Below are 12,720 nucleotides of genomic sequence, written 5' to 3' on the forward strand. Positions count from 1 at the left end.
TCACACACAGGGAGCCAGGGACTACGGGCCCCGGCAGCGGCTTTTAGAATTCTGTTGTAAAACTCCAAAGCTGCTTGGAGGTCAAATTCACCCTTGACCCATGAGTTTGGGACCTGAGTGGCCCAGCTCTGCTGGTTGGTGCTTGTCACCCACACGCAGAAGCCGAGAAGGCTGGGGCCCCAGGAGCCTGCAGGGTATCCTGCCCGGGCCCTCCCCTCAGTCCCCAGCAGACACCCCAACCCCCAGGACGGAAGACGCGCAGGACTCAAGACGACGAGGCCAGCCAGGTTGAACAGGTCTGGATTTTATCCACAGTCATACAGTCACAACTTATAGATATAGATCTGTATTTATATACCTTAAATTACACAATCGTACAAAACAGGTGCATCGCTGAGACCACAGCACTTCTCGGAGTTTCACAAGTGTCGGACTAATGGAATCAGGAAGCCTAGGGCAGCAGACAACGGGCGGCGGGCACCGGGCCGCACGGAGGTGGTTAACTGGGGACGAAACACGCGACTCGCCGAGCCCGGCCAGGGCGGGCCCACGCAGCATCGAGGGTGCGGGCGGGAGCTACAGGAGGAGGCCGCGGGCAGAGCGCCCTGACACCAGCACTGACGGGGCTGGGTCCCCGGAACTCAGGGGGACTTCCGACGGAGCCCCTCCCGTGCCGGGGTCCTGAGAAGCCTGGGGACCGAGGAGGCGGGTGCTCGTTAGGGTTTCGAGTCCTTGCCCTGCAGTGGGCAGCTGGGGCCGAAGGGGATGGGTCTGAGTCCAGCCAGGCCACAGCCTGTCCTCAGGGGCCGAGGAGCTGCTGGGAGCCCAGGCCCCGTGGGGCAGATGCACCAGCTGCCTGTCTTTCCAGGGTGAGGCGCAGAAGCCCCGACCTAGCTCCAGCTCCTGCCTGGGGTGGGGGAGAAACTGGGGAATGTTTGCTTTGGATTTAGGGGGGGCTGCAAGCTTCAGAAATCTTGCCTCAGGCTCTGAAGGGCCCAGGACATGCCTCAGGCTGCAGCAGAGGCCCAGGGGAGAGACAGTGACAAGGGGGAGAGGGCAGCACGTGGTGGGGGAGGGGCGGTTTGCCGGCCCCAGCTCGGGCCCTTGCCAGAGTCTGTCTCTGTGCCCATGTGGAAGTTGGAGCCTTGAGGCTGGAGTCTGCCGCCTCCTCACAGCGGCTGTTGGGAGAAGCAGCAGGCAGCAAAGAGGACCGTGGAGTGACCAGCTAGAGAGGCACACTCTTGGCCTGGAGGCCCTGGGAGGAAGGCCGCAGGTGCAGGCCAGGTGCCTACAAGCGGTGCCAGCCAAGAGCAGGTCACACCAGGTGGCAGCAGGACATCTCGGGTCCCCACCCTGGAGGTTGCTCTGAGCCAGCACCCACCTCGGGGTCTCGTCCAGTCCTGGCCTGCTTCCCAAACCCCGTTCCCTCGAATGGGAGAGGCCGGCACCCAGCTCTCCTGCACCACTGCCTTTAACTGTGACCCAGGCTTGGATCCAGAGCTGGAGCGCCCACCGGTGGGTGGGTGGGTGGTGTTGTCCTGGGGGCGGGGGGACTAGGGAGAAAGCTATGGTGAGTGTCCTACTTCCGGGGGCTGGGCTCCCCCTGCCTGCCAAGCTCAACTGCAGGCTCTCCCCTGGTGGTCCCAGCTGGAGGCTGCCATGGGCCCCCCAGTGCTCCCCAGGCAGGCCAGGGCAGGGAAGGGGGGAATGGTTAGGCCTGGAGCCTTGTAGGTAGGCCCCAGGCTTGGTCTCATGGAGGCTTGACACTGAGCCTAGTGAGTCTACGGTTTCAGATGGGCTGGAGGGAAGGTGGGTGAGTGGGCAAGATGCCCTCATCCCCAGGAAATGGGAGAGGCTGCTACTGTTGCTGGCTTTGCCCTGGGTTTTGGGGCCCCCACCCCGGGCCAGAGGACTTATGAGAGGGGTGGGGTCTCTGCAAGTTATGAGGGAGCCCCCCAAGGGAGAGCCGCTGCAAGAGCTGACTGCGGGGAAGGAAGACCCCCACAGTCCACAGGCCGGGCCTGTAGTTGGGTGCCCCCCCCACCCTCCACTCACCAGCTCAGCCTCCTGGAACCCTCCAGGGTGGGGGGAGCAGGGTGACCCTTCCTCCTCCAGCTCCCTGGGCCCCCAAGCATGGGACTTGGGAGAAGGCCACTCCCCGGGACAGAGCGGAAGACTGAAGATTGGGAGGCCTCCCTTCTAGGAGTCTGGGGGGCCGGGGAGGGGGAGGGAGAAGAGGTCAGGAAACCAGACCCGGAGACCGGGGCAGGTGCTGGCAGCCTGGGGCGGGGCAGGGCGGGGAGTGAGGCAGGGTAGAAGGGTCCAGAAGACGCCCTCAGGCCTCAGGAGACTCTTTGGTGGGCTCTGACGGGCTAAGTCCCAAGGCCCTCACCCACCATGGGGCCTGCTCCCAAGCCCCAACACCCTGGCCTCCGGGTGGCCCTGCAAATGCTCTGTCTCTTTGTATTTTTTGTTTTGTTCTGTTTTGACTTTTAAAAAAATAAAAGCTTGATTGGAAAATATGTCTGGAACTCTATGGCGAGGGGAAGGAGCCGAGGGAGGGAAGGGAGGGGTGAGGGGCACGTGGAGGGCGGGGAGCAGCTAGATGGCCTCCACATAGTTGGCGGGATAGAGGCCCAGCTGCCCGCTGTCCAGCCGCCCGCGGCACCAGCCCTGCTCATCCTCCTCTCCCAGCTTGGTGAGCTCGTCTCCTGCAAACGAACAGAGACACCGGCGGGGCTCAGAGGGGGCTGCCGCTGCCCCAGCGCCCGCACCGCTAGGGGGCCCTGCGGTGCTCCCTCCCCGTTCCTGCCCCAACGTTCCTACTCTGAGACTCTGGCCATGGGCCCTTCCCCTGGGGACTAACCTCCCCAGTGCCACCCAACATACATGCCCCCACCCCTTGCTCAGACGCCCTGAGCTACCTGGGCCTTCCCCTAACCTGGGTCTAGGCCCCGCCCTCGAGGCCCAAGCCCCGCCTCCATTTCACCTCATTGGCCCCAGCCCTGCTCCTTCGTTTCCTCCGCCCCACCCTAGTCTCAGGTTCCGACTCCGCCCCTAGCACCTGGGCCCCGCCCTTAGGCCCGCCCCGCTCCGCCGTACAGCCAATCGGAGCCCAGGCCTCCCCTGGGCCCCGCCCCGCTCCCCTACCGGCCTTGAAGCTGAGCTCGTCCTGCTCCTGGCCGTCGTAGTCGTAGAGCGCCCGCACGCGCACGCCCTTGGCGTCGTCCTCGAAGGGGTTGGCGCCGCCGTTGGCCTCACTGCCCCCGAAGGGGTTCCCGCTCTCGTCGTCCGACCACTCAGTGGCGTAGGGCTGACCTCTGTCGTAGCTGCTTACGCTGAGGCGCACAGCGAGGATCCAGTGAGAAGGCCCCGGCGGCACGGTCCCTGCCCTAGGGCTGCCCCTCCTCCTAACCAGAGCTCTGGCCCCGGAGGTGGAGCACCCGCTGGGCTGTCACGGCCGGCTTATCGCCCAACGGCTAAGAGCCAGGGCCCAGGCGGCAGACCTGGGCGTCCTCGCTGCCCAGAGCTCGGCTGACTCGCTGTGGGACCTCGGGTGAGTTGTCTCTGAGCATGGAAGGGCTCAGGACACAGCCCTGCACGCAGCACGTGCCCCAGAAGGCAGAGCTGCTGCCATCTTTCTGAGGACAAGTGGCTGCCCCGTTCTAGGCCACACCTCGCCTCCTAAGGGTAAACTCCGCTGCCCCAGGGTGTGGGCCCCTGTGGCCCCCCCGGGAAGCTCACCTGCCGCGGTCCCCGGCCTGGGATGTGGACTCCACTGCCCCAGCGGCGTTGCTCAGCGCTGCCCCCTCTGCCTTCTTGGGCTGTTTCTCCTTCTTGGTGGTGGTGTGGGGGAGGTCTGGGTTCCACTCCTGGTGGGGGCCAGGGGGGCAGTCAGGCTGGGGGGGTCCTAGGTCCCCTGAGGCCCCTGGCAGCCTTTCCAGGCTCCCCCGTCCCCTGCCCACACATCCACACCTCAAACTGGGGCCAGTTCATGGGCATGCCGGGGCCGCTGGTGCTGCGGAACCATCGGAGGTCTTCCTGGGCGTCGGCCCCCCGGATGGCCTGCTCCAGCTCCCGGTAAACCTGGATGTAGCTGTTGTGCACAGGGGAGACACGGGGTCACCGTGGCGAGGGCCCCGAGCTCGTTCAGGGGACCAGGGTGCCGGGCATGTCCGCCAGCTAGGGAGCAGCTCCAGGCACGGCCAGTGGGCTCCCTTCTCCATGCCCACCTTGGCCACACACCCACCACCCACCAAGCACTTGTTTCTGGAGTCTCCAGTACACACCACCTCACACCCAGGCAGCCCCTGCCCTTGGAGCCCCGCCCTTCCCTTCCCACCGCCTGCCGGCTGTGCCGTGCCCCCACGCCTGGGTACCTGCTGCTCTCGGCCAGGTTAAGGTGGCGTTTGATGTCCAACAGCACCTCCTTGAGGAAGACCAGCCGCTTTTCCTCAAACTGCTGGCACTGCTCGAACACCTGCTCCATGCCTTCCATGTACTGGGGTGTGGTCTTGCCCACGTCTTCCAGCACCTTCTCGTACTTCTCCTGTGTCTGCGGGCACCGGGGGCGGGAGATGAGACCTGGCCAGGCTTGCAGCCCCAGCCCCCACCCCCTGCGCCCACCACCCGCAGCCCGGCCGGCACCTTCTGCACATCCTGCTTGCACTTGTCCACTTTGTCCTGCAGCTTCTTCTGCTGCTCCGGGGTCACCGACTGCTCCGTCTTACTGTTCATCTCGCGCGTCATGGCCAGCTTCTCCTCCTTGCAGGCCAAATGGTAGGCCTTCTTGGCTGCCTCCAGCTGTGGCGAGAGGGGGACAGGGTGGGCAGGGGCCCGTTTGGGAGCAGGAACAAACATGGTCGCCCGTCGACTGCTCCTGCCTGCCGGCTCCCCAGGAGCCCTGAGACAGAGGAGGCCGGCCCTGGCTGCAGGGATGTGGGTGCAGGGCCCCCAGCCTGGCGCGCTCCCAGCGTGGGAGACCCTCCTGAAGGTGGTGCAGGGTCAGCCCTCTGGTGTGCCCCCTAGTGTGCCCTTGGCCCATGGCTCTTTACCTTTCACTGGGCACTGTCTGCCCAGCTGTGGGTCTTTTTTCCCAGCAGAGGGCGGTGGACCGCCCACCCCACCCATAGACCCCTCCCTGGGAGCAGCCCCCTCGGTTCAGACCGCCCCTTCCGCCTCCGCCACCAGCGCCCATCGCACCTCCTTCATCTTCTTGGCCCAGGGCTTCTGGGCCTTGCGGAAGCCGTCCTCGGCCTCCTTGGTCTCCTTGAAGCCACCCATGATCTGCTTGTGGTAGGCGTCCTTCTGCCAGTTCTTGACCTTCTCCAGGTCCTCGTTCAGCAGGCTGTTCTTCACCTCCTGGTGCAGCTCACTCACCTTGTCTGCCTCGGTCATCATGGCACCCCAGGCCCGCTCCAGGCTGCCGTACTGTGGGCCTGAGCAAGCGGCCGCGGGTCAGGGCCCTCTATGCCCCGTCCCAGGGGCGCCCTCCTGCCTGCTCCTCGGACACGTGCCCCTTCCTTCCCATGGCAGCACAGGTGCCCTCCCCTGCAATCCCTGTGTTTCTGTCCATCCTCTAGGGCCCCAGGACCCCACCATCTGCAGGGAGCCTGCTCGAAGTGCTCTGCCCACACACGCCTCCCTCTGTGCCTAGTCCTTGCCTCCCGCATCGGCTGGGTGGCCTGGATGGACCCCCTGAGCCTTCACAAACCCAGCACAGCTCCAGGCCCACAGCAGGAGCTCCCGGGAATGCTGGCTGAATGTACAACCCAAGAACCTGCTGGGGACAGGTGCAGGGGGCCAGCTCCATGCCAGGCACTGTTGAGGCAACACGGGCCCAGCCCCTGCCCTCGTGGGGTTTGGCGTCTAGTGGGAGAGAATGCAGAGTGGTTCTGGATGTAGAGACCTGCCAGCCAGCCACTCGTGTGCGATTCTGGAGTGGGTGCTGGGCTGGCACAAACCACTGCCATCGTAAAACTGCGCAAGGGCCCTGCTAGACACTCTGGATTGGATAGCTGACCCATGGTTACACCAACCCCTGTTCTTAAGGGACACAAGAATTCAGGGGTGAAGGAGGGGTTGGTGGCTCCAACTTTCAAATGGCTCAGAAAAATACAGTGCCTGTCAGTGGCCAGACAGTGAAGAAATAAACGGGAATGGGTGAGGGTCGCGGGGTGGGGGGTGTCTCTGTGCGGCCCTTGCAGCTTTTCTCGGCATTTAAAAATTATTTCTAAATAAAAAAGGGGTCTCTCTTTGGCCTTTTGTTCTTTTAATGCAACCTCAGGTTGTTGAAAGCAGAGATGCGTGGGGGTGCACGGGGGTGGTGGGTGGGCAGGGGTGAGGTGCGGGGGGGGCACCTTTCTCCAGGAGCTGGCGCCAGCGCTTGGCCCAGTCGGTGAGCTGCTGCGCGTAGGCCTTCTCGATCTTGGCGCGCTCCTGCACGCAGCTCATCAGGTCGTTGCACAGGCGGTGGCCGTCGTCGATGCGCTTCACCGTCCGCTTGTAGTTCCCCACCTGGCGGCCGAGCACCGGCGTCACTCTCACTGCCTCCCCGACCCGGCGCGGCCCGGCCGCCCTGGCCGCCGCGTCCTGCAGGGGGCGCCGCCACTGCCGGCCGCCTCCCGCGCACCACGCAAGGGGGCCCCGGGGCCCTTTAACTGGGGGAGGCCCCGGGCACCCGCGCGCTTTAGACCTCACCACCTCCACGCACCCGCATCCCACTTGAAACACAACTCCTCTGCTGCTACAAAATGAGAGGGAGACTTAGAATTTGAACTTGGCCCGGGAGGAATGATTGATGTGGCTCTCGTGAGCTCCATCCATCGTATTACATGGACTCATCTGAGCATCGAGTCGAGCCAAGGCTTCGTGACGTGTTCCGCAGACGTCTCATTAAGCACGTATTCATTTAGCTTCGCAGTTTTTGTGTTGGGTTTCTGGCTGTGGAGCCCTGAGAGCTCACTCCACCTCTGTGTGTCCACGGCACGGGGTGAGGGGCAGCGTAAGCTGTGAAGCCCCCGGATCTGCACCAGGGCCCTCTGGACACGGTGAGGAGGGGGCTGCCTGCACGGGGGAAATGCCACAGCACCCCTCTGCGTGCAGAGTATCCTACCCCACCTCGTGGCTCTGGAGGGGCCCGGGGGGCTGGGGCAGAAGGCGCGAGCTCACAGGGCAAGTGGGGGGTATGCGGGAGCCTCAGGACCTGGGGACCCTCAAAGCCTCACCTCCCAGAAGCTGTCGGTGGTCTCCTCCGGAGCCAGCGACGCCTCGTCGTAGGAGCCGGACATGGTGTGGCCGTGGGGGCGGACAGGAGTGGGGCTGCAGTCTGGAGGCTCAGCTGCTCATGGGCTGGAAGGGCAGGGGAGAGACCCCTGGAGGTGAGGCTGTGCCCCCATGCTCCAGTCCAGGCCTGCTGTGCGAGGGGGCCTCCGCGGAGGGCCCTGCGCTGGAGCCGGGGCTGGCTTCCTGCTCGCCACCTCGAGGCTGCCAAGGCTCCTCTGTAGCACACTGCGCGCACCTCCCCATCTCTCCTCCATACCCGCCCCCCAGGTGCCTCCTCCCAGGGCAGGCCCCTACCCCTAGAACGGTTCATGGCTCCTGGACCCTCGGAGTCAGAAGCAAGGATCACGCACTTGCCCATGTGCGCTCGGCAGACACATGGCTCCTGGGAGCCAGCAGTCGGGGCCTCGCCATGTGCATGCCCCGCACACAGTCCCCAGACCAACACTCTAGCTGGCCTTGCAACTCTGCCCCCTCAGACGGCTGCTGTGCTCTGGGGGCTCCTACCCACCCCCCGCCCCTGTCCCCATCCATGCCCCAGCCAGAGCCCTGCACCAGGCCCAAAAGACCCTTCCAGGTCCCTGTGCTCACTCCTATCCCCAAACCATCGCAGAGGCCCTGGTCTCAGCCCCTGAGGCCTGACGGAGCCGGGACCTAAGCTCCCCGGGAAGCTGACAGCGGCCCCTCCCACCTTTGGCCCAGGCTCGGCGCCTGCTCAGCTCTCAGGTCCGGGCCCCATAGATGCCCTCTGGCTGCCCTCTTGTCCAGCCTCAAAAATGCCCGTTAGCCGCTTACAGACTTCTGAGAGTCTGGCCGTGGCTTTCTGTCCACGGTCAGCCCACCGCGCTCGGGTGAGTGTCGGGGGCGGCTGCGCCCTGGATCTGTCAGCAGGCATCACAGTTGTCCAATGTAGGCCACGCGCTGCCCTGAGGCCCCGGGAGCACGCCCACCCCAACCTTGCTGCCACTGGTTTCCAAAGAGGCAGCAGAGGCCAGGCCTGAGCCACTCGCCAGGTGCTGCCATCCTGGGCGGTCACTAGCTCTGGGAGCTGCCTCCTTGGCCCTACACTGCAACCTTGGGGACCGTCAGCCCAGGCCAGGGAGGACACCCAGCCGCCACAGCCGCTGCAGCGCCCAGCCCATCCAGGGCTGGCTCTCCAGCTCAGGCAGTGGCACAGCGTAAGGCCTGTTGGTCCAGGACAAGCCCCTGCTGTGGCTTCAGCCTCAGAATCCCCGTCTGTCCGGGGCCCGGTTCTTTCTTTCCCCAGTAATGATCCAGCCTTGCCTCCTTGTGCCTCTTAGGCACCTACACATGATTTGTTCCCGCCCTTTGAGCAAAACCTCAGAGAAACTTTGCCCTAAGTTCACGCACGGTGGCTGGGCTGGAGGCAAGGCGGCTGGATTTCAGCAAGGGGCTGAGACGTGGCCTGGGAGGGTCCTTGGCACTGTTCACTTAAGTCCACCCCACAAAGGACACAGAGGACTAAAAAGCAGGGATGGTTCATCAGGAACTTCCAGCGGAGCCCCACCCAGATCCCCGCAGTCCTGCCGGACCCCGCACCTGGGGACCTGCGCCCCACCCCAGTGTACGCTGGCAGGGGCTGGCAGTGCAGCAGGAGCCGGGCAGAGGGCAGGGGCCTCCGTGCCGGGGCAGGAAAGCGGATGCTGCTCAGCCTGGTGGTGGGCAGGGGTCTGAACGCAGCAAAGTTCTTCAAGACAGAGACACAGTCACGGAGACCGCGGCCTCCCGGAAGGAGGCACTGGCCTTCCCGGCTGCCCGGCAACCTGTGGATGCGCAGGGCTGGCTACTGCAGCACGGCTGGCAAAGGCAGAACGCTCAGCCCCAGGGACCACTTGAGTGATGGTGGCGCCCCCGACCCTGCCCGGCCAGAGCCACGCCCCTCAACCAACGTGAGCAGGGGCGGGGCGGAGGGTGAAGCAGCTTTGGGGAGCAGTGGGCTTTGAGGACCGGTGGCCGGGCACAGGGTGAGTGAGAGTTTTAATTTTGCTTGTGTGAATGATTTTTTTTAACCCTCCAGTCTCTGTTGGGGAGAGCAGGGGGACAGGGAGCCACGTGCAGGGAGAGGACAGGGCAGCTAAGACCAGGCCACTCAGGCTGCAATGCAGGATGCCTGAGACTGCACTCCCTTGCTCCAGACAGGGCCTGGGGCGGGTGGGACCTGCTGGGGTCCACCCCTGGTACTGGCTGATGCAGCAGGTGTAGCGGAAATAGTTACAGTCTTGGGGTCCTTGTTCCAACATTAGCCTGCTGTGTGACTGTGGGTGAGTCACATGGCCTCTCTGGGCCCTGACCTGATTTAAGGGTGAGAGGAGATGATGAGCATCGGGCTGACAGCCGGCTCTGGGCCACCAGGCATGGGCTGGGGCAGGGTCCGGGAGAAGTGGCAGGGAGGTGGCATGTGGGCCAGACTGTCCCACCCTGCACCTGCCGCTTCCACGCCAGGGGCAGACAGGGACAATGCCACGCTCTTCCTGGAGGGCAGTCAGTAGCTGCCACCACCGAAAAGGTCACGTCTCAGAGGCCGGAGGCCAGTGTGGGCTCTCCGACTCTCACTCGTGGCTGTAAGGCTGGAGTGGCCGAAAACCCCCCGTGGTCACTGGCAACCTGGCACTTGCTGTTTCCAGACGTAACCCATCCGGGCCTCTCCACCACCCTCGCAGGCTGCTCCCGCACAGCAGACGGCGCCCACAGGTGCAGGGGCGTGCTGTGAAGGGGCCTGTCCCCGAGCACGGGGGGACGTAAGCAAAGGCAGCGTGGCAGTGTGGCCATCGCCATCCCCTGGGAGAGAGCCACGTCAGGTGGAAACGGTTACTACCCTGTTTACAGATGACGACACTGAGTCACGAGCAGCAATGTTAGTCTTGGGTGTCACCTCGACTGGGTTAAGTGACCCCAGAGAGCTGGTGAAGCATTGTTTCCGGGTCCAGCCGTGCAGGTGTCTCAGGAACGGACTGGCATTTGGGTCAGGGGGCTGAGGAGGAAAGATACCCATCATCCCGGGTGGGTGGGCGCCGTCCAATCAGCTGGGGGCCCACCCAGAACAGAGAGGCGCAGGAGAGGCGGACTCTCTGACGCTGGGACGCCCACCTCCTCCAGCCGCTGGACACCAGCGCCTCAGGGTCTCCGGCCTTTGGGCTCCAGGACTCACGCTAGCGGCCCCCCACCAGGTCTCAGCCCCTGGTCTCAGCCAAGAGCTCCATATCGGCTCCCAGACTTCCAGGTCCGCAGACACGGCCTGAGCCAGGCTCCCGGCTTTCCTGCTCCCCCAGCTCGAAGATGGCTCCCATGGGACTCAGCCGCCACGGCCACAGCGCCAAACCACCTGTCATCCATCTTCCTAACGATCGTCTTTCTATCCATCCACCCACCCACCATCTATCTTCTACCCATCACACATCATCCACCAATCGATCTTATCTATCCATCCGTCCGTTACCTATTTGTCATCCGCCTCATCCCTCACTCCGTCCCTTGGTGGTTTTGCGGCTCTGCAGACCCCTGAGTGACACAGCCAGCTGGGGAAGGGTACAGGCGGCACTCGGACCCAGAGCACTGCCCTCCCCGCCCACGACTGCTACGGGAAGCAGTGTGGACTTTGGCACGCTCTGTCGGCAGCTGCCCGACGTGGCGCCTGCTGTGTGCCAGGCGCCGCTCTCACTGTTCCCGTGCGCATCCTCACTCAGATGCAGCAGCCGAGGCAGGGCGGGATCACAGTGGCAGCCCAGGGGCTCCGAGATGGGACTCAGTTCTCAGACTCGGCCCCTCGCGGGAGGCAGGAGGAGACAGGCTGCAGGGAAGGCGGAGAGGGCAGGAGGGTGGCATGGGCGGAGAACGCACTGCGCCCAGGCCTCACACCGACCTCATTCATCCTCTCGGCAATCCTTCCTCTCAGTCCTGGCACCAAGACAACGCAGGGTCACACAGCCAAAGTGTGGCAGAGTGAGGACCCGACCCTGGGGGCGAGTGGGGAGCACACAGGAGGCCCACAAGACAGACTCTGGAACCAAAAACCTGGCTCTGTCAGCCGTGTGACCAGAGAACATCACCCTCTCTCCCTGGGCCTCAGCTTCCCCATCTGTAAAACGGGCTGCGGTAAGGATTAGATGGGGAGGGATCAGTGCTGGGCACACGACTCGTGCCCTGCAGATGCCAGCTCCAATCTCTCATTCGCCACCGCTGTTGTTGGCAGGGCGGGTGCAGGCCCTTTCTAGGGCGGGCCTCTCTCTGCGGAGCCTGCAAGGAGCCCTGGCTCTCCCGACCACGAGGACAGCGTGGCCCAGGGTGTGCAGCGGCGGGGGTCAGGCTCTGGCCCCAGCCCCACCACCCACTGCCAGCGAGACCTTGACCTCGCCTACAGGGAGGACGGAGCCCTGGGCTGAAAGGTGACCTTTCTCTGCCCCAGGCCCCTCTGCACAGCCTGGAGGCCAGGGGCCCTCACAGTGCGTGTTCACCCCTGGCCGGAGGCGGGAACAGAGGAAGGACAGGCGTGAGCAGGGAGAGCGCAGGCCTGCCGTGGATCAGGGCGCCGTGTGGGTTCCTCCGTCAGAGGCCACTGACACCACAGGCCTGGGACTTAACCCCGGCTCCCCCCAGCCCGTCACAGGTCCTGGGCTCCACCTTCAACCTACCCCGGGAACCCAGCCCCTTCTCCCAACCTCTGCACTGCTCTACCTCCCCTAGCTTTGCCTCCGGCCCCCCATCCCCTCCGCCACCAGGCTTTTCCCAAGCAGCAGCCACAGGGAAGCTGGAAAAACACACATCAGATCCACCCCTCCCTCTCTGACCCCACTTCCCACCACTCCGATGCTCCTCCGGTGCCACTGATTTTCTTGATGTTCCAACCCCAGGGCCTTTGCCCCTGCTAGGAATGACTGCCCCACCCATATTTCCAGGTCTGCTCAGATGTCCCGCGCCGTCCTCCATTTAGACTTGCGACTCCTCCTGTCCCCAGCACCCACCTGCCCTCTGCCTTCCCTGTCTGCATCACTCTCCCTTGCCACAGTCGCACACGCTCTGCACACCATGGCACTCAGCACTCTCCCCGCTCGGTCGGCCCCACGATGCCGAGCTGTCCAGCACCCAGAGCAGCAACCAGAACGCAGGCAGTGTGCAGTGCATGCTTGCTGCATGAATATACAAATGCCAAGGACCTTCCGGAACATTCACTCGATAAATAACAGAAACGCCAAATTCTGTACCCCAGAAGCCAAACACGATCACCCGCACGTGGCGGGCAGTCGACAAACACTGATGACTGTGACACGACCAAGAGCCAGAGTCCCACAACAGCGGCCCCAAGTCCCAAATCTCCATCAACGTTCAGCGTCCAGCCCCAGGGGGTCCTCCTCCCTGACCCCCATGGCAATTCTGCCCTCTGCGGGGCGCCCCTTCCCCAGGGCTCCTATGGCACCAGGGGCA

The 12,720-nt window shown here is 64.2% G+C and overlaps 1 protein-coding gene across 3 annotated transcripts in view; it reads right to left on the minus strand.

The window, feature by feature from the left end:
- Nucleotides 1-288: 288 nt before the first annotated feature.
- Nucleotides 289-12,720, minus strand: part of PACSIN1 (protein kinase C and casein kinase substrate in neurons 1) — a 54,899-nt gene continuing 42,467 nt past the window's right edge. For all 3 annotated transcript variants that reach the window (XM_017345050.4, XM_017345051.4, XM_008262796.5), the window contains exons 2-10: nt 7,227-7,350; nt 6,360-6,516; nt 5,203-5,438; nt 4,648-4,803; nt 4,380-4,555; nt 3,976-4,096; nt 3,745-3,872; nt 3,151-3,338; nt 289-2,711 (exon numbers count right to left, since the gene is read on the minus strand). In XM_017345050.4, coding sequence (XP_017200539.1) covers nt 2,602-2,711; nt 3,151-3,338; nt 3,745-3,872; nt 3,976-4,096; nt 4,380-4,555; nt 4,648-4,803; nt 5,203-5,438; nt 6,360-6,516; nt 7,227-7,289 — 1,335 coding nt within the window. In that variant the 5' untranslated portion in view covers nt 7,290-7,350 and the 3' untranslated portion in view covers nt 289-2,601. The remainder of the gene's footprint in view (nt 2,712-3,150; nt 3,339-3,744; nt 3,873-3,975; nt 4,097-4,379; nt 4,556-4,647; nt 4,804-5,202; nt 5,439-6,359; nt 6,517-7,226; nt 7,351-12,720) is intronic.

The sequence above is a fragment of the Oryctolagus cuniculus genome, chromosome 5 (assembly GCF_051225735.1).
Source record: "Oryctolagus cuniculus isolate XC-2025 breed Fujian yellow rabbit chromosome 5, ASM5122573v1, whole genome shotgun sequence".
NCBI classification, from domain to species: Eukaryota; Metazoa; Chordata; class Mammalia; order Lagomorpha; family Leporidae; genus Oryctolagus; species Oryctolagus cuniculus.